This window comes from Nomascus leucogenys, chromosome 5 (genome assembly GCF_006542625.1).
Source record: "Nomascus leucogenys isolate Asia chromosome 5, Asia_NLE_v1, whole genome shotgun sequence".
Taxonomy (NCBI): Eukaryota; Metazoa; Chordata; class Mammalia; order Primates; family Hylobatidae; genus Nomascus; species Nomascus leucogenys.
Genome location: NC_044385.1, coordinates 62,355,071 through 62,380,865, shown reverse-complemented (window position 1 = coordinate 62,380,865; position 25,795 = coordinate 62,355,071). Strand labels below are relative to the sequence as shown.

Below are 25,795 nucleotides of genomic sequence, written 5' to 3'. Positions count from 1 at the left end.
ACGATACAGGCATGAGCCACCACACCCGGCCCTCTTCCACTATATTTTCAAACTAAATTACTGTATATATAAAAAGTATTGGGTTTTGTTTGCTAATTTTTTATTCTGCCGTTTTACTCAATTCTTTTCATCTAGGTTTTCTGTTGTTATTGTCTTGGCTTTTCAACATACACTATCAGATAATCTGCACACAGAAATAGCTTTCCCTTTTCCAAAGTCTCACGCTCCTGATTATGTTCTCTTGAATGAATGTGGTAAAATTAATTCCGTCAGTACAATGTTACCAAGTAACAGACATAGTAGGCGTCATTATTCCTGGTTTTATAGTGGAATTTTATCAAGCATTTTGTGTGTACCTAAATTTTGTTTACGTTAGATATCATAAATTTTGTTTACGTTGTTTACGTTACGTATCCCTATTTTATTGTTTATCAAGAATGGATGTGTTGGGCTTTTCAAATACCTTTTTGGTATATATGGAAATAATGATTTTTCTTACTAGATGTATTAAGATGGTGAATTATAATAATGAATCTTAGCCTAGATTGTATATCCATCATTTTTTCCTCCAATCCTTTTACCTTTCCCTTTATCATGATTTCAGATTCTTGGCTTTTTCCATTTCTATCCTCTATGCCTTCACTGTATCTTCAATCACATCTGTTCACCTTTAGGCATCTGGTAGTTTAGTCTTCATTTCTGATACTGTCTTATTTTCCATTTCTTTCCTGAGTTTGAACAGCTCTTATTTCAGATCTTCCTGCTCTTTGACTGTTTTTATTGAGTTTTAAAAACTTTTGACGTGGCCGAGCATGGTGGCTCACGCCTGTAATCCCAGCACTTTGGGAGGCCAAGGTGGGTGGATCACTTGGGGTCAGGAGTTCAATACCAGCCTAGCCAACATGGTGAAACCCTGCCTCTACTAAAAATACAAAAATTAGCTGGGTGTGGTGACATGCACTTGTAATCCCAGCTACTCAGGAGGCTGAGGCACGAGAATTGCTTGAACCCGGGAGGCAGAGATTACAGTGAGCCGAGATCACACCACTGGACTCCAGCCTGGGCAACACAGCGAGACTCTATCTCAAAAAAAAAAAAAAAAAAACAACAACAACAAAAAAAACTTTTGACTTGGAGTTTCTTTTATTCAGCAGATATTTATTTATATTTAATTTATGTCTGGATGCTGAATTAGTTCTCTTCTTTGTTGCCTTTTAATGTTATTTTCATCTACTGAAAAGCATTGATTCTCATTTTTTGAATCAGAGAAATCTACATGGATGCTGTTTTAATTATTGTTCATGCTGAGTTACGTTGATTTTCATGGACCATCCACAGCAAGAAACCCTCTGGGGCAAAAGGGCTTGCTTAATTTCTTATTTCTACCAGTGCCTTCTTCTGTTGCTTCAATGAAGTACAGTTTATTTGCTAGATGGACACTGCATTTATTATCCTCTATTGCTTTGATACTCTTATTTCAGCTGTGCCCTTCCAGCTATTTCCTTCTTTCTCTTTACTATTAAATATTAATACTTCATGGGACACTTTCAACTTCCAAGGTGCTACCTTCTCCCCTAGGAGTGGTGTTTTTTTTTTTAAGGCTGCCATCTCAAGTCATAAACACTTTTCCAAGTCCCTTTTCTTTTGCATTCTCAGTTGCCATGCTCTGATCCACCAGATTTCAGACCTGTTTTCAGTATTTCCCACTCGGGATAGGGTTCTCATCTCCTGAGGATGAACAAAGAGAGCCTGTTATCCTCTGCGGAGTCCCTTACTCTTAGTTCTGATAGTCACCAGAGTTCACCTAGCTATTCTTAGATGACTATTTCCCCACTCACATATAAACTGTGGTTTTAAAAATTCTCTATGTCCTAGTTATTCCATAGGCCCAGGTTATATAGTTGATTTTATTTGCTCTTACTAATCTGTATGGGTTTTAGAAGGATATGTGGAAAGGTCTGAATTGAGGAACTAAGTCAACTTCTCAAGTTATAAATTGAAGAAAAATATGCATCTCCTTTGTAGAGTTATTGTAAAGATCAAAAGATATAGACAGACCACTTAATTACTTAGCATATTAAATGCATGAATAGTAAGGATAAGTATTACTATTTCCTGGGGTCCTTCAATATTGTTCAGAAGGATTTAAAATATTCTCTGCTAACTCTCATTTTTCTAGAACTTCCACATATAGCTATAGATAACGTCATCTTATGATTAGTCTGTGTTCTAAAATTTTGGCTACGCACGGTGGCTCACACCTGTAATTCCTGCACTTAGGGAGGCCAAGGTGGGAGGACCACTTGAGGTTGGGAGTCAGCCTGGCCAACATGGTGAGACCCCATCTCTACTAAAAATACAAAAATTAGCCAGGTGTGGTGGCGTGTGCCTATAGTCCCAGCTACTTGGGAGGCTAAGGCAGGAGAATTGCTTGAACCCGGGAGGTAGGGGTTGCAGGGAGCTGAGATTGTGCCACTGCACTCTAGCCTGGGTGACAGAGGGAGACTCTGTCTCAAAAAAATTAATAAATACGTAAAATTTTGTTGTTAGAACCAGGAATACCTCACCTCCCTGGTTTTAGATTAAGGCTTTAGGCTCTAAACAGACTGCCTGGAAGTCATGGAAGGTTACTTGTTTATTATGTAGATCAGCATAGAAACTAGTTGGAGAGATAAATTGGTGTGCTAAAGAAATGACTCCCAAATCCAAGTCTATAACCCAGGCCACAGTAAAACAAGAAACATAAGCAAAAGGGAGAGAATTTTTCATAAACTGCAATAATTTAAAAGCACTGAAGTCTTCATTTAGATTATGTCTCATACTTTGATATTAGAATATCCTTTTATAAAATGATAGTGATAATAAAGGGTACTTTCAAAAAATACATTATATATGATAAAATTAGTAAATTTATATTATTCTACTAAATTAAATTATTTGTATTGGGCCATAAACCCAAGAAACAAGCATAGATCTGAAATAGTTATAAATACAAACAGCCAGTAAATCAGCCTTCTTTACGTGAAAGTTAGTAGGTATATCCATCCCCTACCTTTTTATGATCTTTTTCCTCCAAACTGCTCTTGATAGGTACTGTTATACCAAATGTCACCTGTATAAAAATATAGGGCTGGGCACAGTGGCTCATGTCTTCAATCCCAGAACTCTGGGAGGCTGAGGTGGGAGGACTGCTTGAGCTTAGGAGTTCGAGACCAGCCCTGGCAACATAGCAAGATCTCGTCTCTATAAAAAATACAAAAATTGGCCGGCCATGGTGTTATGCGCCTGTAGTCCCAGCTACTCAGGAGGCTAAGGTGGAAGGATTGCTTGAGTCTGGGAGTTTGAGGCTGCAGTGAGCCGTGGTCATGCCAAATGCACTCCAGCCTGGGCAACAGAGACCCTGTCTCAAAACACACACACACACACACACACACACACACACACGTTTTACATGTACGTTTTATATATTTTTATATATACATGGAAGAGGTTTTGTCTTATTTGCATTACATGCCCCAAACACAAGATTTGACTAGTGATAACAAATATAATGAAAGGCCTGCACATAGAGCTTATAAATTATCAAATATTTTAATGGACAAATGTATAATGGAAAGGGCAAAACTTATAGAGTTACACAGACGTGGATTTGAGCTTTGGTTTTATGTATCAATTGTATGGCCTCAAAAGAGATCTTTAACCTATGAGTCTTTGTTTTTAATCCATAAAATAATGCTAATAATCTCTCTCCAATAGAGTTAGAATTAAAAAAGACCTAACGTAAGTGAAGTGCCTTAGACTATGTCAGGCACACAGTGTGCATACAATAAATAATAACAGCTATTATAATTAACATTTCCTCCTGACAATTCAAGACAGTTTCCTCACCTGCCTAATGAACAGGCTATCTGAAATCCAGAGGCAACTTTAAGATTATCAATAATACCGATTATCAATAATTGCAAGTTGTTTACTATATGAAAACATTCCAATTCTCCCTCTTCTACTAGCATGGGAACTGGCAGCTACACAATCAATCCAGTCATTCGACAAACATCTATTGAGAACATATTATACCAGACGCTATTTTAAGTTCTGGAAATACAGCAGTGAATATATGACTCTGGAGAGAAACAAAAATAACTGTATGTCAAGTAATAATAGGCGCTATGAGGGGGGAAAAATGCAGGGTGAGGAGATAGTAAAAGACGAAGTACTTCTTTTACAGAAGGTAGTCAGGAATGCCTCTCTGATAGGTATGCCTCTGATAGGTATGCCTCTGATAGGTATGCCTCTCTGATAGGAATGCCTCTCTGATAGGAATGCCTCTTCTGACTATCTGAACAGTGATCTAGATGAAGTGAGAGCTAGCCATGCGGAAATCTGGGAGGAAAGCATTCCAGGCAGAAGGAACAGGAAGTTCAAGGGTCCTCAGGTGGCCTGACAGATGAAAAGAAAGGTGGCCTGTTGGCTGAAGCAGAATGAGCAAAGGAAGAAATTAGGTGAGAGGCAGTGGCAGGCCAGAGCATCTAGAGCCTTATATATTTTCAACTTTGAATTTCGTTTCAAGCAAAGTGGAAAGCCATCAGAGGGTGCTGGGCAGAGGAGTAATAATCATGACTTGTATTTTTTTAGCAGATTCATTAGCTCTTTGGGGGATAAGGGAAGAATATGCTGTAAGGGGAAAATATGAAAGTCTATTAAGAGGCTATGTATTGCATAAGGAAAAAATCAGTATAATCTCACACCCAGCAACATATACTGTTAATATTTTGGTGTATTTGGTATTATTTCCTTCAGATGCTGAGGATATCCTTTTCATGCAATTAGTTTTAAAAGCTTCCCAGAAGACTTCACATTTAATAAGTTTGTGTTTGTTTTTATATGCTGTTCAATTAGTATGTCCATAAAAATTAACTCTTCCTATGATTCCAATGAGTGGTTCAAAGTTCACGATAGTTACTAAAATGCATTGGGAAAGCCAAAATACAGATGTTTTAAACCCAAATTTTTTAAATTTTATTTTAAAGACCTATGGATCTCTATTTAAGGGAATCTATTCTCCATAAAACTAGTCACCTTTATTCTTTATTATATCAGTTATTTAAGGGTAATGCCCATCTGTTCAAGTGTATGTTCTACATATTTGAGCAGTATCTAAATGCATTGTTTATATGCTTATAGGAATAGTGTCAGGTATTAATCTTAAAATCCCACATGGTGATGATGTGGAGGGCTCCCTCCCTTAGACAACACACCCTTCCACAGACCTGCCTATAGAAAATAGATTTCTTAAGTTAGAGATAAAATTAGAGGAAGAGTGGAAAGGAAATTATGCCAGAGAAGTAATGAAGTAATGAATACATAATGCCTTAAAGGCCATGGTAAGGCTTTTAGATATCTTGCTGAGCAAGAGAGGAAGCCAGTCAAGGTCTTGAGAATAGGAGTAACAAACTGATATTAATTTGAAAAAGACCATTCTGACTGCTTCCTGGAGAACACATGGAATAAAGGTGGGGGTGGAGTAGAGGATGAGACAGGTTTACAAGGATACTACAACAATATAGGTGATAATGTGGCATTAACAACCCACCCTAAAACTTAGTTACTTTAAACAACCACTGTTCATTATTTCCTGCAATTGTGTGGGTCAGCAGTTTGGGCTATGATCGGCTGGAAAGTTTTTCTACTAACAGCAGTCATCAGGCAGCTCGAATGGGGTGGGAGTCTAAAATGGCCTTGCTCACACATTAGGGGTTCTGGCTTCTCTTGGCTGGGCCTCTTCTCCATGTGGTCTCTCACTCAGCAGTCTAGTCTGGATTCCTTACACGATGACCAGACCACTCAGCAGTCTAGTCTGGACTCCTTACACGACGACCAGAATGTCCCAAAAGAGCTAAGGCAGAAGATGTATGATGTCTTGAGGCCTGAGTTCCAGAACTCACATATCTACCACATTCTACTGGCCAAAGCAAGTACAAGGCCAGCCCAGATTCAATGGGTGGTAAACAGACTATTTCTTGATGGAAGATGGTACAAATTATTATTATTATTATTATTTTATATATATATATTTTTTTTTTTGGAGACAGAGTCTCACTCTGTCTCCCAGGCTGGAGAGCAGTGACATGATCTCAGCTCACTGCAACCTCTGCCTCCCAGGTTCAAGCGATTCTCCTGCCTCAGCCTCCTTAGTACCTGGGATTACAGGTGTTTGCCACCACTCCCAGCTAATTTTTGTATTTTTAGTAGAGATGGGGTTTTGCCATGTTGATGAGGCTGGTCTCGAACTCCTGACCTCAGATGATCTGCCCACCTCGGCCTCCCAAAGTGCTGGGATTACAGGCATGAGCCACTGCACCCAGACGGTGCAAATTATTATAGTCATGTTTTTCGGTCTATTACACTAAGCAGAGATCATGGTGGTTTAAAGAAGTATAACAGTTGCAGTAGTAGTGGTGAGAAGCAGCTGGATTTTATACCTTTAATGACAGGACAAGCTGATTAACTGGATGTAGAATGACTTTTCAACCCAAGAAGTAGAAGGATACAACTGTCATTTACTGAGCTATTAGGAGCAGCAGGTTCAGGTGAGAAAAAAAAAGAAAATCAAGAGTTTTGTCTACAATGTCTATTAGATCTCCAAGCAGAGATGTCAAGTAAACAGATTAGAGTCTGGAGTTCAGCATACTACTACTTCTCTGCCGGAAAGGGAGTGGGCAGAGAAGCAGCTAGGCTTTTATTTGCATGACTAGGGCATAAGGTTCTTCTAAACAGTCTGACTTGGTTTCTAGGTTGTCCAGCATCTTTCTCTTCCACACTTCTTGTCTTTAAAGAAAGCAGGGAAGCCCCAAAGAAGGTTTAGTTTCTGTGGGGAAATAAAACAGATCTTTTTTTTCATTTGAGTTTAGGTGGGTTTTTAAAAATATGTATTTACAGAGCTCTCTCAGACCAGTTTGCTATCTGGTAGCACAGAAAATCATACCAGGACAGATTAACTCACTAGTAGTCACAAGAAAAAAAAACTTTTTCTTCAAAAATAACAAAAAGTAAAAGAGAAGGCTAAGGTAACTGCAGAATTCAAATAAATAGGTCTTCTGGCCACTGTATCTTTCAAAGGCAAGTTATCTAGAAAATTACTACACTCTCGCATCTGAAAATAGATGCGAAATGATAAAATTAATAAAAAGGTTTTTTTTTTTTTTTTTGGAGACAGGGTCTCACTCTGTAACTCACGCTGCAGGGCAGTGGTGTGACCATAGCTCACTGCAGCCTCGAAATCCTGGGCTCAAGTAATCCTCCTGCTTCAGCCTCCCAAGTAGCTGGGACTACAGGTGGGTACCACCACGCCTGGCTAATTTTTTATTTTTTATTTTTGTAAAGGGTGTTGCTATGTTGCCCAAACTGCCCTTGAATTCCTGGCTTCAAGCAATCCTCCTACTTGGGCTTCCCAAAGTACTGAAATTATAGGCATGAATCACCATGCCTGGCCAAAAGTTTTTTGTTTTTAATTCTAATTCACATTTAACTTTTCCTATAAGTATGCCAACCACTGAGGATAAGATTTAGGGAAATAGGTTTTTTTAAACCATGTCAGCATAATTTCAAAGAATCACTGTTTCATAACCCAAAACAAAGACTGTATGTTGGACCAATAAGCCATTTCACGTAGCCTTTACCACTAAAGATTGTGAAATACATGTTTTGTAACTATAATTAATATTATTATTCTAGATGTTTGTGTGTCCTAATATTCAAACATGATTCAAGTGAGTTTACAAGAGTATGATTCAATTCAATTCAAGTTATATTAATTTAAAGTCTACTAGCACTAGGCTCTAATGGATACAAGAACAAACAGGACCCAATTATACTATAAGTCTTGTAAGCAGGATTATTCAGGTACATAAATAAATATAAGAAAGTGCATACTTTTAATTTATATTCTAATTCAATGTACAAATGATGTGGGGAGGCTTACTAGAAATATATTCCTAAATAAAACTGTGAATATGTTTTGAAAACAGAAAAACACAAATTAGGATGTGAAGTGAAGAGTAGGGGAGAAATACTGATACATAATACACAGATGAACCTCAAAAACATTATGCTATGCAAAATACATCTGACAAAAAAGACCACTTATTGGCCAGGCACAACTCACTCCTGTAACCCCAGCACTTTGGGAGGCTGAGGCAGGTGGATCACCTGAGGTCAGGAGTTCGAGACTAGCCTGGCCAACATGGTGAAACCCTGTATCTACTAAAAATACAAAAAAAATTAGCAGGGCATGGCGGCACACACCTGTAGTCCCAACTACTTGAGAGGCTGAGGCAGGAGAATTGAACTCAGGAGGCGGAGGTTGCAGTGAGCCGAGATCATACTATTGCACTCCACCCTGGGCAACAAGAGTGAAGTTCCATCTCCAAAAAAAAACACTTATTGTATGATTCCATTTATTTTTTCCCCTTTTTAAATTTTTCTTGGTTTTTATGCTAATCTTCTCTGTACCCTTCCAATTTCAGTATATGTGTTGCAAGCATGTATTATTCCAGTTGTATGAGATGTTCAGAAAAGGCATTTGGAGACAACATGGATTAGTGGTTGCCTTGGGCTCGGGGTGGGAAGAAGGATTAACTGTAAATGGGCATGAGGGATCTTAATGTGGTGACAGAAATGTTCTAAAAACGGATTGTTGTGATGACTGCAAAACTTGGCAAATTTACTAAAAATAACTGCATTGTACATCTTAAATTAGTGAATTTTATGACATGCAAACTATGTCTCGATCAAGTTGTCTTTTAAAAACCAAACGCAAAATTAAAACTTTCACAGACATACAAAAACTGAAATGATTCAGTCCAGCTGACTTGCACTACGATAAACGTTAAAAAAGGCCTTCAGGCAGAAGGAAATGACACTAGATGCATTTATAAAAAGGAATGAAGAGAACTAGAAATGTTAACTATAGGAATAAATATATACATTTTGGGTTTTTTTAAACTAAATCTTTAAAAACTATTAATATAATCAACTGTTTAAACATAGTAGCAATACAGTGTGAGGTTTACAACATATAAAATGCACAGTAATAGTATAAAGGCCAAGATGGAAGAGATAGAAGTATATTTTTATAAGGTATTATATATGAAACAGTACGTAACTGGAAGGTTGACTGTGATAACTTAAAGACGCACGTTATAAGCCCTAAAGCAATCAATAAAATAACAAAAAGAATTACTAGTAATAAGCCAATAAGGAGATAAAATAGAATCATTTTTAAAAATCAAAATTAAAAAAGTTGTAAAGATCAATTAATTCAAAATAAGGTCAAAGAAGGAGGAAAATGGAACAAAGAGGACAGACAACAAAACAAATAGCAAATGATAGACTTAAGCCTATATCAGTAGTCACATTAAATGTAAATGGTCAAAACCCCCTATTAAAAGGCAGAGATTTTCAGGTTGGATTTAAAAAGATCCAAATATATGCTCTTTACGAGAATTACAATTTAAATATAAGACACATACATATTAAAAGGATGGAGAAAGATACACCATGCTAACAATAATTAAAAGAAAGATTAGTGCCCATGTTAATATCTGCCAAAGCAGATTTCAGAGCAAACAATATCACCAGGGATAATAAAGTCACTTCATAATGTTAAATGAGCCAACTGGTCAACAGGATATCACAATCCTAAATGCTTTATGCACCTAATTACACAGATGTAAAATACATGAGGCAAAAACTGATAGAACTACAAGGAGAAATAAATCACAATTATAGTTATACCTCTCTTAATAATTGAGAGAACAAACAGGAAAGCAAGAATATAGAGGACTTGAATAACACTACCAACTTTCCTTAAATGACATTTATGGAGCATTATGACATAACAGAATACTCCATCCAGCAACAAACAGCACAATACATTGCTGAGTACAGACATATTTTTTGTAAGCACATATGGAACACTGCTTAGACAGACCACATTCTGGGCTATAAAACAAGCCTGAATACATTTTAAAGGATTTAAATCATACAAAGTATGTTCTCTGACCACAAGGAAATTTGAAATCAGTAACAGAAAGATATCTGTAAAACCCCCAAATAAATGGAAACTAAATCCATGGGGTGAAAGATGAAATCAAAAGTGAAATTAGAAAATAATTTGAATTTTGAAGGGTGGAAGCTGCAGTGAGCCAAGATAGTGCCATTGCACTCCAGCCTGGGCAACAGAGCAAAACTGTCTTAAAACAAAACAAAATAAAAGGATTTGTTTGTTCTTTGGGAAAGGGTCTTGCTCTGTAACCCAGGCTGGAGTGCAATGGCACAATCATGGCTCAACGCAGACTTGAACTCCTGGGCTCATGGGATCCTCCCATCTCAGCCTCCTGAGTAGGTTGGACTTCAGACACAAGCCACCATGCCCATCTAATTTTTTGTATTTTTTGTAGAGATGGAGTTTTGGCAGGCATGGTGGCTCACACCCATAATCCCAGCACTTTGGGAGGCCGAGGTGGGTGGATCGCTTGAGGTCAGGAGTTGAAGACCACCCTGGCCAACATGGCAAAACCCCATCTCTACTAAAAATACAAAAATTAGCCAGGCGTGGTGGCACATGCCTATAATCCCAGCTATTCAAGAGGCTGAGGCAGGAGAATTGCTTGAACCCAGGAGGAGGATGTTGCAGTGAGCCAAGATCGCCACATTGCACTCTAGATTGGGCGACAAAATGAGACTCTGTCTCAAAAAAACAAAAACAAAAACAAAAACAAACAAACAAAAAGATGAGGTTTCATCAAGCCTCCCAAAGTCGCTGGTAGTACAGACATGAGCCACTGTGCCCAGCCCAAGAAAATAATTTGAATTGAATGACAACGACAACACAACATAGCAAAATTGATAGAATAAAACTAAAGCAATATTTGGAGGTAAATTTATAGGACTAGCTACCTAAGAAAGGGCTCAAATCAATGACCTTGGCTTTCACATTAATCTAGAAAAAGAGCATATTAAACCCAAAGTAAAAGAAAATAGTAAAGATTAAACAGGAAAACAAAACGGAAAAGAGAAATATCAATAAAATACAAAACTGGTTCTTTCAAGATCAATAAAATACTTCAGAATCAACTGTGTCAAGCTAGTGTGTGCAATGATAGTGCTTAAGTTATTTATCTTAATCTGTCTCTAAATTTGAAGAAGTTATGCAGGAGACACAAAGAAGTATTTGATACATACTCAAAGGTTAGAGTCACTCCACAAATTTGTCTGAAAAAATATAAAAGGTATACCTGTCCTTGGACAAACAACATAGCTCTTTTGTTTGTTGGTTGGTTGGTTTGTTGGTTTGTTTTTGAGACAGGGTCTCGCTCTGTCACCCAGGCTGGAGTGCAGGGGCGCGATCTCCGCTCACTGCAAGCTCCACCTCCCAGGTTCATGCCATTCTCCTGCCTCAGCCTCCCGAGTAGCTGGGACTACAGGCACCCGCCACCACATTTGGCTAATTTTTTGTATTTTTAGTAGAGATGGGGTTTCACCGTGTTAGCCAGGATGGTTTCGATCTCCTGACCTCGTGATCCGCCCACCTTGCCCTCCCAAAGTGCCGGGATTACAGGCGTGAGCCACGCGCCCAGCCAATATAGCTCTTTTGAGCAACAGTTTCCTCAGAAGTAAAGGGACTGAATGAGATTATCTTTAAAATCTCTTTAAGTTCTAAGATTCTCTACATGCCAAAGAAGAGGTACACATCTACTAACAACTCAAGATGACCTGAACAACAAGATATTCTGATAAAACCTTGGGAACCAGAATTAGCACTTTCCTCAAAAATAGCCACCTTGACCAAAGAGAAGAAGTTATTCAATCCATTCATACTTTAAATATCAACCCTGGGGAAAAAAAATCATAGGAGAATTTCAGTCTGATTTAAAATCAAGGACCAATATTACTAATTACTTAATCTTTGCTTCTCAGCTTATCACTCCTGTGAGATGGCCATTTTACATGTATTACCCTCTTCCTCAATTTTGTCCTCAGTATTACTCCCAGTGAAGTGGTGTGTGTGTGTCTAATTACAAAATTAGGAAGTTACAGAGGGTGAGACGGAATGAGGGCCTCTTGGTAATCAACAATTTGTTCAACTTACGGCCAACTGTGGGCCAGGTATTTTTATTGTCTGAGATATTTAGGAATCTTCTGCAGCTGCCTTTTAGGAGAAAAGTACTTTATATAAATATATCATATACAGGACTGAAATCTGCCCTGAGTGTCCAGATCTGGACACCAAATAGAAATCGTCATTCATTGTATAGTGGTTAACAGCATGGGCTTTGGAGCCAAACCCCTTGAATTCCAATTCTAACCATGCTACTTACTGGCTCTATAACCGTAGACAAATTACTTAACCTTGTGGGGATCATGATTAAGATTAAATGAATTAATACATACATGTAAAGATATAATTATGATCTTCTCCTCCTAGTTTGATGAAGAATACCAGAATCTAAGAATATCCTATAGGCCGGGTGCAGTGGCTCATGCCTGTAATCCCAGCACTTTGGGAGGCCAAGGCGGGTGGATTGCCTGAGGTCAGGAGTTCGAGACCAGCCTGACCAACATGGTGAAACCCCGTCTCTACTAAAAATACAAAAAAAATTAGCTGGGCGTAGTGGCGGGCGCCTGCAATCCCAGCTACTTGGGAGGCTGAGGCAGGAGAATCACTTGAACCCAGGAGGCGGAGGTTGCAGTGAGCCAAGATCACATCATTGCACTCCAGCCTGGGCAACAAGAGTGAAACTCCGACTCAAAAAATACATATATAAATAAAAAGAATATCCTATAAAACTATTAAAACAGCACTTTAAAGTAAAACTCATACTTCCCTCCATTTAGTTTACTTATAAAGTAATATATCTATACATATTTCAGTGGGAGGGTCAGTACTTATGAAAACGAATACATACAAGTAGTTTAAAGGATAGTTTTAATATGAGTAAATGCACTTTTATGCTCAACTATTTTATACTCCAGTGATACTGCAGACCTCCCAAATTCTCTCTAGTTAAAATCAGATAACTCAGAGTTAATACAGCCTCTACATAAGACCTTTCACCACCAAACATTTTAAGATTCTGCCAAGCATCAGGCCATAGTTGTAGAATGTTTTAACTTAATGAAATTGTAGGGTATAATCTCCACAGTATGAGCCTCAAGCCTAACTAGATGATCTCCAAAAATATGCCAACCCCTTTATCCCCAACACCATTATGGACCAAACAATTACAATTCCATTGACCCTCATTGCTCACTGAAGTTATATGAAAGAACGGAAAGATGTGGGTCACATTCCAATAATCAACAATTGTGTGACCTAACCAAAAGGACCTATTCGCTCAGTCTCACTTACTCCACCTGCAGAGATACCTATGCTGTGACATACTGAAACAATTAAAGGAGAGGGTGAATGAAATGTCCCCTCTATGCCCACTAGCACATGGCACTTCTCAATTCATGTTCATTTCTCTTTCTTTATTTGAAGTGGTGAAAGAAATCAGAAGCAATTTAGGACTTTTCACAGCACTGCTTGATCTCATTTTTTAATATTTTTGACAAAAACCATCTACAGGTTAAGCTGTGGAATCTCAACATAAATGCACATTTTAGTGCTCCTTCAGCTTTACTTCAAAACCACTATGGGAATTAAAATATGGTAGGAATAATCTTCTGACAGAATAGGAATGATATAACTTTTGGAATAAATGCCCACTTCAGAGTAAATAAGAAGATAAAGGAGGTATCATCATAAGTTGATGAGAATCCTATGATCACTATCACTTTCTGGAAGTAGCTCCCAGAAATATTTAAATCTAGTAATTTTAATTGACTCAAACATCATTTTTAGTAAACATTCTGGTACCCAAAAGGATGAGACTAAACAATGATATTGAAAAGATTAATATTACTTGGAAATGTATTCCACAACTAATTTATTCTGGGCCTACCTGCAGGGATAGTCGTCTCAAAATTAAACGTTCTATAGGTACAAAGTAATTTTAAGAGTGGATGTTTTAATTTCAAAACTTATAAATTTTCTGAGCCAAAGCATGCTCTTCCATGTATAGAACTAGGGTTTTAACCAAATACTTGGTTGAAAGCTGTACAAATCCAAACATAATTGAAGTCTTGATTCTGCCACTTTCAAGAGTGGGCGGTACAGATTCTTCTCATTCATAACATTAGTTTCTAGCTCATGTGGTTCTTTATTCAAAGAATATTGTTAACAGTCCTTCATAAAATGGTAGATTCAGTCTAAGGACTAAGAGTAGAACATTCTGGAATAACAATAACGTTCACAAACACCACTTACCATTTGGTCCTAGGTTTTCATAAAAAATACGCAGCAGATGTATACAGAACAACCTAGGTGAGGCCGGTTTAAGTGTAAAATACCCACATACTCAAAGCCTAAGAACAATTTACTTAAGACAAAACAATCTTGGAGAAATTGCCCAATATCACAAATATAGCAGTCACCCCTAAACAGTGTTTTGATTAATGACAACCAATTTCCTTCAATCTTAAAGGCAACCAATTCAAGCCAGTAGGTTAAATCCTTGAAGTATACTGCAATGCTACTCCTTTTTTCCAGGGAATCAGATGAGAATTTTGTGCTAAGAACTAATCAGGGAAATGGAAGTAACGAAAATAAGACGCCAAAATATGAGTATAAGAAATATAAGCCTACTTAATAATCAGCCAAAAGATAATCAGGTTATGTCTCCTCCCACCCATTCTTTCTGTCTTAACCTTTTGCAAAAGTCGGCTGGATTCGGAGTAGAAATAAATGAATTTTACAATGAGCCAAGTTCCACCAAAAATCAAAAGTGGGAGCTTACTCGTCCTCCAGGTCTGACCCGCCTCCAGCCCTGACCCGCCTCCAGCCCGAGGCCACCAAAAGACACACCTCCCTTCCCCCAACCCGCCACAGCCCGCTCTACAGGTAACAGGCGTTTCTTCTCGCGCAGTTTGAACAAAAACAATCCAGAAGGAACAGATTTGGTTTTTTTTTAAAAAAAAAAAAAGAACAAAAGCCAAAAAGGCCACAAACACAACCTAAACCTTCTAAGAAGCTCGACTACTCCCGTTCTGCACTTTCCTTCCCAGAAGGATGCGGACCCCCGGTGTCGGCGAGAACCAGGAAGCTCTTGGGGCCTCCCTGGGCCAGACCTGCACTCGGGAAGCCGCCGCAAGGCTTCAGGAGCCCCAGGTCGCCCGAAGGCCGCGCCGCAGGATTGAACAAAGCGGCGGGTGCAGCGACCTCGGCGCTTCCGAGCGCGTTCGGGGCCGGACGCCCGGCGTCCGGCGCTGGCTCCAGAAAGGCGGCGGGCGCGGGGCGCAGAGGCCTATCTCGCGCCCTAGCCGCGGCCCGCGCCCCGCCGCAGTCCCCGGAGACGGTACTCACACACGCAGAGCTCCACCACGTACGCGTAGTAGGACCAGACGACCACGAAGGTGATGAAGAGCACCGGCACCCAACCCACGACGCGCTGGCAGCAGCGCCACAGCGTCCAGGGCGCCATGTTCCGCTGGCGGCTGCCGAGCCCCGCGTCCCACCGTTCTGGGGAGCGCGGGAGCCCCGGCAACGGCGACTCGGACGTTCCAGGCGGCTGCTGGTCCAGCTCCCCCGCCTCCGAGGCAGGGCTTGTGGGAGCAAAAGTCCGAGGCGCCGCCGGGACTCCTCCCGTCCCGGCGCCCGGCCAGGTCCCGCCCCCACCCCACATCTCGTCGTCCCCCTCCCCCGGCGTCCGTCCCCGCCCGCCAGCCGCGGGCCGCGGGCCGCCGGCCGCCCACGGTCTCCGCGCTGTTGGGGCGGGGTTTCCGCGGCCTGGGAGGCGGTGAGGGGGCGGGGCCGCAGCTCGGGACCGCCCATGGGGCGTGGCGGGGCTGGATGCGGACAGGCTGAGCGGACGCGGGAGGCCAGGGAAGGAGAGGCGAAAAATACGCCCTTGATGGATGAGAGGGACAGGGGATAGCTTTTGTGGATCGAGACTCACTGCGGGAGGGAGACTATGGAAATGATTCCTTAGCTGATTTGTGGATCTTCGGCCTCTCTGTGTACAGAACTCGCTCCACTGGGGTTCCTGGGACATTGAGTAGTTGGGGCACTGTTTCAAACATGATGAGGCCATTCCCCACTCAGTGTGCGAAGAATGCACATTGTTAGAAGGCTCCTCCTGTGATTTTTATGTCCATCTTGGCGGAACCCCTCCCTTTCTTGAAGATGGAACGGTAGATACCTGTAATTTCAGGTAGAAGCCATGTAGGGTCCATCAGTTTGATTCGTAACCCAAATTTAAGATTGAGTATCGAGAAGGAAAGGGTATGTAAATGACCCTCTCCTTGCCCCGCAAACGACTACGGAAATTTAAAGGCCCACTTCCAAATAAGGCCACATTCTTTTTTTTTTTTTTTCCGGTAGAGTCTTGCTCTGTCACCCAGGTTGGAGTGCGGTCACGTGATCTTGGCTCACTGCAACCTCCACGTCCCAGCTTCAAGTGATTCTCATGCCTCAGCCTCCCGAGTAGCTGGGATTACAGGCGTGCACCACCACGTGTGGCCTGTATTTTGTATTTTTAGTGGAGACGGGGTTTCGCCATGTTGGCCAGGCTGGTCTCAAACTCTTGGAGTCAAGTGATTTGCCTGCCTCGGCCTTCCAAAATGCTGGGATTACAGGCCTAAGCCACCTCGCTCAGCCAATAGTTTTGATACTCATTGAAATGTGTGATCTTGCCTACTACCTTGTAAGGTTCTGGAAGGTAGAAAGTATTTCTTGCACATCCACAGTGACTTGCAGTAGGAAATATTTAGTAAGAAATTGTTGAACGAATATTTAAAGTATTCTATTGTCATCCAGTTACTCCTCCTAACTTCTGGCGTTGCCAACCATATCGCATTAGTTTGTGATTTCTTTTTTTTCCTTTTTTCTTTCTTTTTTTTTTTGAGACAGAGTCTCGCTCTGTCGCCAGGCTGGAGTGCAGTGGCGCCATCTCAGCTCCCTGCAACCTCCGACCCCCTGGTTCAAGCGATTCTCCTGCCTCAGCCTCCCCAGTAGCTGGGATTACAGGCACACACAACCACGCCCAGCTAATTTTTTGTATTTTTTATGAGCCACCGTGCCCGGCCAGTTTCTGATTTCTAAATGACTGCCACATATTCTAAGGAGATTTATGTGGGATCTAGAGAATATTTCTGATCTATGTCCTTGTACAATGAGGACAGACACATTTTTGAGGTGGTAATATTTTTATTATTTTGGACTCTTTCTGACATAAATGGTTACAGACATGAATTAATGTTCTTTTGCTTGTGAGCAATAGAAGCCAGTGTCTTAAACCCCTTCCTTCCATTTCCATGTTGGGCTTGTGATTTCACTCCATCTTTGCTACTGGTTTTGACAACAGGGAATCATTTAAAGACTTTAGGCAGCATAGTGACGTGAGTAAAATTACATTTTATAACAATCACTCTGGTTGTGGTAGGAAGAACGGATTGGAGGGAGGAAAGTCTAGAGGCAAGGAGACCAGTTGGGAGGCTGTCGCAGTCGTAGAGGCAAGAGATGATGGTAGCCTGACCTTGATTTGTGGCAGTGGAGAAGGTGATAAGAAAGCTACTTAGGGCCAGGTGTGATGGCTCACGCCTGTGGTCCCAGCACTTTGGGAGGCCACAGTGGGCAGATCACCAGGTCAGGAATTTGAGACCAGCCTGTCCAACATGGTAAAACCCCATCTCTACTAAAAATACAAAAAAAAAAAAAAAAAAAAAAATTAGCTGGGCATGGTGGCGGGGCATCTATAATCCCAGCTGCTCTGTAGGCTGAGGCAGGAGAATTGCTTGAGCCTGGGGGGTGGAAGTTGCAGTGAGCCGGGATCACGCCATTGCACTCCAACCTGGGCAACAGAGCAAGACACTGTTTCCAAAAAAAAAAAAAAAAAAGGAAGCTACTTAGGACTTCAGACCAGCTTTGATGTACCTACTCTACTCCAAAACATAGCAATGGTAGATAGAAAACAAAAGACAAAGTCAGCCTCAAACCTTCATCCCCAACCTCTATCCCTCTCCATTCTGTAACAAAAGAGAATTGTGCTGATTGATCTCTAGGATAATGGCTTTTCATGGAGACTGGAGGACACCATGCAGCTCCCTAACCTGGAAGTAAACCAAGCTACCAACTAGCCTGGGGACTAGATCTGTGGTTTCCCCATTATAACCACCATCCAGGAACCTGAAAATACCATTTTAAGTTCTAGTTCTGGACTGAGAGCTGGGGAAGAATGAGGGCAAGTAGAGGCAGCTATGAAACAATTAGGGTTTCTGAAAACCATGTACATATAAATGTGGAAAGAGTGAAGAAGAAAATACAAACAATTCACTAGTTCAAAATTAAACCACAATTTCAATACACATGAAGAGATCTAATACTGAAAAAGGATGCAAATAAAAATCAACAATCAGAACGAGAGTTCACTCAAAATAAAATTAATTATATGAAGCAGTCTGATGAAGACTTTTAAAAACAGTATTCAGCATGCATGTACAAAGAGGTAAATGAAGGAATATCTTCCATCTGAAAAGTGCACAAAATTTGGAAACAAAATAATAGACAAAAATGGGAAAAAAACAGGTAGATTTGGCTGGGCTCAGTGGCTCATGCCTATAATCCCAGTGCTTTGGGAGGCCGAGGTGGGTGGATCACGAGGTCAGGAGTTCAAGACCAGCCTGGCCAAGATGGTGAAACCCCGTCTCTACTAAAAATACAAAAATTAGCCGGGCATGGTGGCGGGCACGGTGGCGGGCACCTGTCATTCCAGCTACTCAGGAGGCTGAGGCAGGAGAATTGCTTGAACCTGGGAGGCGGAGGTTGCAGTAAACTGAGATTGCACCACTGCACTCCAGCCTGGGCTACACAGCGGGACTCCGTCTAAGAAAAAAACAAAAAGCAAAAAAACAAACAAACAAAAAACAACAGGTAGGTTTGAAAAATAATAATTACAAGTCTTTGAAATAAGAAAATATTGCTGTCAAATTTAAAACTTAATAGACAGAATAAAATTCCAATCTGGACATTGTGGAAGAGGGACTTGGCACACAAGGTCCTGGGTTGTGCTTCCTGCAGCAGTGGGCTGAATCTTACTGTGCAGCCCTTTGAATATGTCAACCCATCCAAGTGGCGGAGGGGTGGGCTGGAATATATGAAAAAACATAGGCTGGGCACGGTGGCTCACACCTGTAATCCCGGCACTTTGGGAGGCCGAGGCGGATGGATCACCTGAGGTCAGGAGTTCAAAAGCAGCCTGGCCAACATGGCAAAACCCCGTCTTTACTAAAAATACAAAAAATTAGCTGGGTGCCTGTAATCCCAGCTACTCGGGAGGCTGAGGCAGGAGAATTGCTTGAACCCAGGGGCTGGAGATTGCAGTGAGCCAAGATCGCGCCACTGCACTCCAGTTTGGGTGACAGAGTGAGACTCTGTCTCAAAAAAAAAAAAAAAAAAAAAAGACAAACCCATAAAACCATGTTTTTGTCTTTCTACTGATGGGGTTCAGGACATGTAACTCCAATATATGGCACCTTGGCATTTGAGGGAACAACCAAAACAAGAAGCTCTCTTTGACCCATCCTTCCCTCCTGAAGCAGGCCATAAAAGAATTCTCTGAAGTAGGCCATAAGACCCTCATTAGAGAGGTGCCCTCCCTATACCTGGAAGTATATCCTTCAAGACACAGAGATGCCAACAACCTGAACCAAACTGGCCTTGCTAATTTCCCCCTATTTCATTGCTATTTGTCCTCCAATCATAATGCTACATGACTGTCTATAAAAAACACAGTTTGTCCTGTTTTTTTGGGGTCTTCATTTCTGAAAGCTCCTGTGTCACATAAAACTTAAATAAATGTGTACGCTTTTTTCTTGCTAATCTGTCTTTTATGACAGGTGCCTCAGCTATGAAATGTGCACTGGGTGAGAAATCTTTTCTCCCCTACACTACCAACTATCAAAATTGAGAACTTCAGAAGGGCCATGTCTTGCTTTGGGAACAAAGCCAGTTAGGGAAAATTGCAAGTCCACACTCTTTAGTGATGCTCTGGGAAGGGAGAGAAGGAAAGGGAGCAGGTTTAGGGTGGGATGAGGAAGAAGAGAAGGGATGTGGAGCCGGTTCAGGAAGCAGAGGCATTACCTGTGGCTGGAAACCCAGTTTACTCACTCCTTTAACCTTCCTCCGTGTACGTCCTGCCCTCAACTCTCACCTGGATTAGCTCACAGCCTCCCCTCTGCTGCCCCCACACACCACTGCCCTCCTCCAGCCTTCTGTAAACACTCTTTCATTCCTGTGCTCGCCCAGAAACAAACCTGTTCTGATAAGCTTCTTTGTGCTAAGCACTCAGGAACACGGAGAGAAAATGTTTGCTCTTGTGCAGCTTTGGTTCTTTCTTTGTTTTCCATTTGCCTCCAGTCCACAGAGTGAGCCTTTAGAAAATTAAATCTGCTTCATACACTTGAATGGTCTGAATGATGAGGCATTAACGAAGGCCCTGCAGCTCAGCTGCCTTCCTGCCCCACCTCATCTCCATAGCCCTTCCTTCTAGACGACCTGCACCAAGGCTGCATTTCTCTGTGAACCTCAGCACACATTTGCACAGGTCATCCTGTTCCATCTGGGAGCCCTGGCTGCAAAATTTGGCCCTTCCTCCTCACCCCAGATTCCCCACCCCTCCCTCAGACCTGGCTTCCTACTAAGGGATAAGAAATAAAAATACCCTCCCTGCAACCTGACTGATCAGATTCCCCCCTTGGGCAAGAGGACCCCACAGAAACCTTAAAAACGGAGTACCTCGCCATGATGGGGTGGTAGGGTCACACGCCTCATTACAGCCCCTCCCTTTTGTGGATTCAACACAACTGACCAGCATTAATGGTAAAATAGAGATCATAAGACTGACAGAATGGAGTCTTTGTGGCAGTAGGATACCAAGTTATAAACAAGACCATGCCAGGCAAGGGTTCAGTGGTGAACCCCTGCACTTAAAGAATAAATTATGCTCTAACTGCCACAAGGGTTTTTGTTTGTTTGTTTATTTTTTTTCTCTAGCAGCTAAACAAGCACTGGCCTGGAGATAAGCAATATTGAAACAATTACAATTCCTCCGACCTCCACACACTGCCTACCTGCCCCCCACACCCTCTTTCCACCAGCCATAGCTACAGCTTTGATGGGACAAGAGACTGATTTCAGTAACTTTCTCCTGGTAACAGACCACTGACCATGGACTGGCTCTGGCTGGTTCACAGAGGCTGTGCACTGAGTGCCTTTGCATCCCTGCCTCACTTTTTGACGTATAGGGCTTGACCGTAATGCACTGAAATATTAAGGCTTGTCTACTGCCATACAACCCTGAATGCGCCTGATCTCATCCGAAATATTAAGGTTCCACTTCAAGGTGAACATGGGTCACATGTAACATATGTGTTTATCCAGTCTGCATGCATTAGGCCTCCCTCACAAATATTTGTAAGATTATCCTGTAACCTACTGAATATGTATATATAGCTAATCTCATTGGACACAAATCACAGCCTCTCCTTTTTTTCTCTGAAGTGCCTACTTTTTGTCTCTGAGAGAGGATGTGTTTCCCAGCCTGTCAGGATGACCACCTGCAGGCTGCAACCCTTTATAGGAAACGCAGCTCTTCTCTCCAAGTTTATAGATCTCATGATTTTTTTAACTTTTAATTTTTGTGGGTACATAGTATGTGTATCTATTTATGGAATATATATGATATTTTGATGTAGGCATACAATGTGTAATAATCACATTAGGGTGAATGAGGCATCCATCTCCTCAAGCATTCATCTTTTGTGTTACAAACAATTCAATTATAATCTTTTAGTTATTTTTTCTTTTTCTTTTTTCTTTTCTTTTTGAGACTGAGTCTTGCTCTGTTGCCCAGGCCAGAGTGCAGTGGCAGGATCTCGGCTCACTGTAACCTCTGCCTCCCAGGATCAAGCAATTCTCCTGCCTCAGCCTTCTGAGTAACTGGGACTACAGGCACCCGCCATCATGCCTGGCTAATTTTATTTTTTTCTTTTTCTTTTTCTTTTTTTTTGAGACAGAGTCTCACTCTGTAACCCAGGCTGGAGTGCAGTGGTACAATCATGGCTCAGTGTAAATGGGATTACTTTTTTGATTTCCAGATTGTTCACTGTTGGCATGTAGAAATACTACTGATTTTTGTATGTTGATTTTGTATCCTGCAACTTTACTGAATTTATCAGTTCTAATAGTTTTTTGGCGGAGTGTTTAGGTTTTTCCAAATATAAGATAATATCATTTGCAAACAGGGATAATTTGACTTCTTCCTTTCCAATTTGATTGCCTTTTTTTCTTTCTTTTGATTGATTGCTGTAGCTGGAATTTCAGTATTTTGTTGAATAACAGCAGTGAGAGTGGGCATCCTTGTCACGTTCCAGATCTTAGAGGAAAGGCTTTCAGTTTTCCCCCATTCAGTGTGACACTAGCTGTGGGTCTGTCATATATGGCTTTTATTATGTTGAGGTATGTTCCTTTTTTTTTTTTTTTGAGACAGGGTCTCACTCTGTAACCCAGATTGGAGTGCAAGAGCATGATCTCAGCTCACTGCAACCTCCACTTCCCAGGTGCAAGCAATTCTCCAGCCTCAGCCTCCTAAGTAGCTAGGACTACAGGCATGAGCCACCAACGCCCAGCTAATTTTTGTATTTTTTGTAGAAACAGGGTTTTGTCATATTGCCCAGACTGATCTCTAACTCCTGAACTCAAAGCAATTCACCCACCTTAGCCTCCTAAAGTGCAGGGATTACAGGTGTGAGTCACAACACCTGGCTAGAGGTATGTTCCTTCTATACCCAGTTGTTTGAGGGTTTCTATAAGGTTGTATTTCGTCAATTGATTTTTTAGCACCAATTGAAATGATTATATGGCTTTCATCCTTTATTCTGTTGATATGATGTATCACACTGATTGATTTGCATATGTTGAACCATCCTTGCATACCTGGGATAAATCCTACTTGGTCATGATGGATGATGTTTTTTTTTTTTTGAGATGGAGTTTCGTGCTTGTTGCCCAGGCTGGAGTGCAATGTCACCATCTCAGCTCACTGCAACCTCAGCCTCTCAGGTTCCAGTGATGTTCCTACCTCAGCCTCCTGAGCTGGGATTACAGGCGCCCACCTCCAAGCCCAGCTAATTTTTGTATTTTTAATAGAGACGGGTTTCACCATGTTGGCCAGGCTGGTCTCGAACTCCTGACCTCAGGTGATTCCCTGACCTCAGCCTCCCAAAGTGCTGGGATTACAGACATGAGCCACTGCACCCAGCTTTAAGCCACCGCACCCAGCCTGATGTTTTTAATGTGTTGTTGAATTTGGTTTGCTAGTATTTTGTTGAGCATTTTTGCATCAATGTTCATCAGAGATTAGCCTGTAGTTTTCTTCTTTTGATGTGTCTTTGTCTGGTTTTAGTATCAGGGTAATACTGGCCTCATAGAATGAGTTTGGAAGTATTTCCTCCTTTATTTCTAGAAAGAGTTATTATGGCTTTAATCTAAAGGAAATAATTTTTACTTGTTACTGGTCTGTGCAGGTTTTAGATTTCTTCATGGTTCAATCTTGGTAGTTTGTATATATCTAGGAATGTATCCATTTCTTCTAGGTTTTCCAATTTATTGGCATATAAATTTCCAATTTATTGGCTCATAGTAGCCTTAAGGATCCTTTGAATTTCTGCAGTATCAGGTGTAATTTTCCTTTTTCATCCCTATTTTATTGATTTGGGTTTTGTCTCTTTTTTTCTTGGTCTGGCTAGAGGTTTGTCAGTTTGTTGATCTTTTCAAAAAGCCAACTTCTCATTTTATTGATCTTTTGTGTTGTTTTCTTTGTTTCAGTTTCACTTATTTCTGCTCTGATCTTTATTAGTTCTTTTATTCTACTAACTTTGAGTTTGATTTGCTCTTGCTTTTCTAATTCTTTAAGATGCATCATTAGGTTGGTTATTTAAAGTTTTCCTTCTTTTTTGATGTTGGCACTTATAGCTCTAAACTTCCCTCTTAGTACTGCTTTTGCTATGTCCCATAGGTTTTGGTATGTTGTGTTTCCATTATTGTTTGTTTCATGAAAATTTTCAATTTTCTTCTTAATCTCTTCATTGACCCACTTGTCATTCAGGAGCATATTGTTTAATTTCCATGTGTTTGTAGTTTCCAAAATTATTCTTGTTATTGATTTCTATTTTTTTTTTTTTTAAAACAGAGTTTCACTCTTGTTGCCCAGGCTGGAGTGCAATGGCACGATCTCAGCTAACCGCAACCTCTGCCTCCTGGGTTCAAGTGATTCTTCTGCCTCAGCCTCCAGAGTAGCTGGGATTATAGGCATGCACCACCAGGCCTGGCTAATTTTGTATTTTTAGTAGAGACGGGGTTTCTCCATGTTGGTCAGGCTGGTCCTGAACTCCTGACCTCAGGTGATCTGCCCACCTTGGCCTCCCAAAGTGCTGGGATTACAGGCATGAGCCACCGCGCTTGGTGAGTTTCTAGTTTTATTCCATTGCAGTCAAAGAAGATACTTGATATTATTTCCATTTTTTGAATATTTTAAGACCTGTTTTGTGTCCTAACATATGGGCTATCCTTGAGAATGATCCATGTGCTGAGAAAAGAATATGTATTGTGTAGTCATTGGATGAAATGTTCTGTAAACATCTATTAGGTCCATTTGTGCTATAATGCAGATTAAATCTGATGTTTCTTCGTTTGCTTTTTTTTTTTTTTTTGAGACAGGGTCTGGCTCTGTTGCCCAGGCTGGAGTGCAGTGGTGTGATCTCAGCTCACTGCAACCTCTGCCTCCTGGGCTCAAGCAATCCTTCCACCTCAGCCTCCTGAGTAGCTGGGACTGCAGGCACATGCAACCATACCCAGCTAATTTTCGTATTTTTTTGTAGAGATGGGGTTTTGCCATGTTGCCCAGCTGGTCTCAAACTCTTGAGCTCAAGCAATCCACCTACCTTGACCTCCCAAAGTGCTAGGATTACAGGTGTGAGCCACCATGCCTGGCCTTCTTTGTTAATTTTCTGTCTTGACGATCTGTCCGATGCTGAAAGTGGAGCATTAAAGTCTCCAGCTATTATTGTATTGGGATCTATCTATCTGTAATAATACTTGCTTTGTATATCTGGTTGCTCCAGTGTTGGGTGCATACATATGTACAATTGTTATGTCCTCTTGCTGAAGTGACCCCATTACCATTATATAATGACCTTTTAAATCTCTTTTTATAGTTTTTGTCTTGAATCTATTTTGTCTGATATAATTATAGCTACTCCTGCTCTTTTTTGATTTCCATTTGCATGGAATATCTTTTCCATCCCTTTATTTTCAGTCTATGTGCATCTTTGTAGGTGAAGTGTGTTTCTTGTAGGCAGCAGATTGTTGGGTCTTGTTTCTAAATCCATTCAGCCACTCTATGTCTTTTGATTGGAGAATTTAGTCCATTCACATTTAATGAATGTTATTATTGATAAGTAAGGATTTATTCCTGCCATTTGATTAATTTGTTTTCTGGCCAATTCCTTCTTCTTTTCTCCCTTCTTGTCTTCCTTTTAGTGAAGGTGATTTTCACTTGTTTTCACCACATCTGGCCAAAAAAGGATGTTAATGAGCAATAAGAAATTATTTGAAGGTACCAAATTCAGTTAATAGTAA

General features: G+C 40.9%; 1 protein-coding gene across 9 annotated transcripts in view; it reads right to left on the bottom strand.

Annotated features, from left to right (window-relative positions):
• The window catches only part of ZDHHC20 (zinc finger DHHC-type containing 20), an 83,818-nt gene extending 68,041 nt beyond the window's left edge, over positions 1-15,777 (bottom strand). For all 9 annotated transcript variants that reach the window (XR_004030135.1, XR_001115741.2, XM_030813251.1 and 6 more), the window contains exon 1: positions 15,467-15,777. Coding sequence is in view for 7 of the 9 variants with exons in the window: in XM_030813251.1 (XP_030669111.1) it covers positions 15,467-15,584 (118 nt within the window). In the remaining 2 variants the exon portion in view is untranslated. The remainder of the gene's footprint in view (positions 1-15,466) is intronic.
• Positions 15,778-25,795: the final 10,018 nt, after the last annotated feature.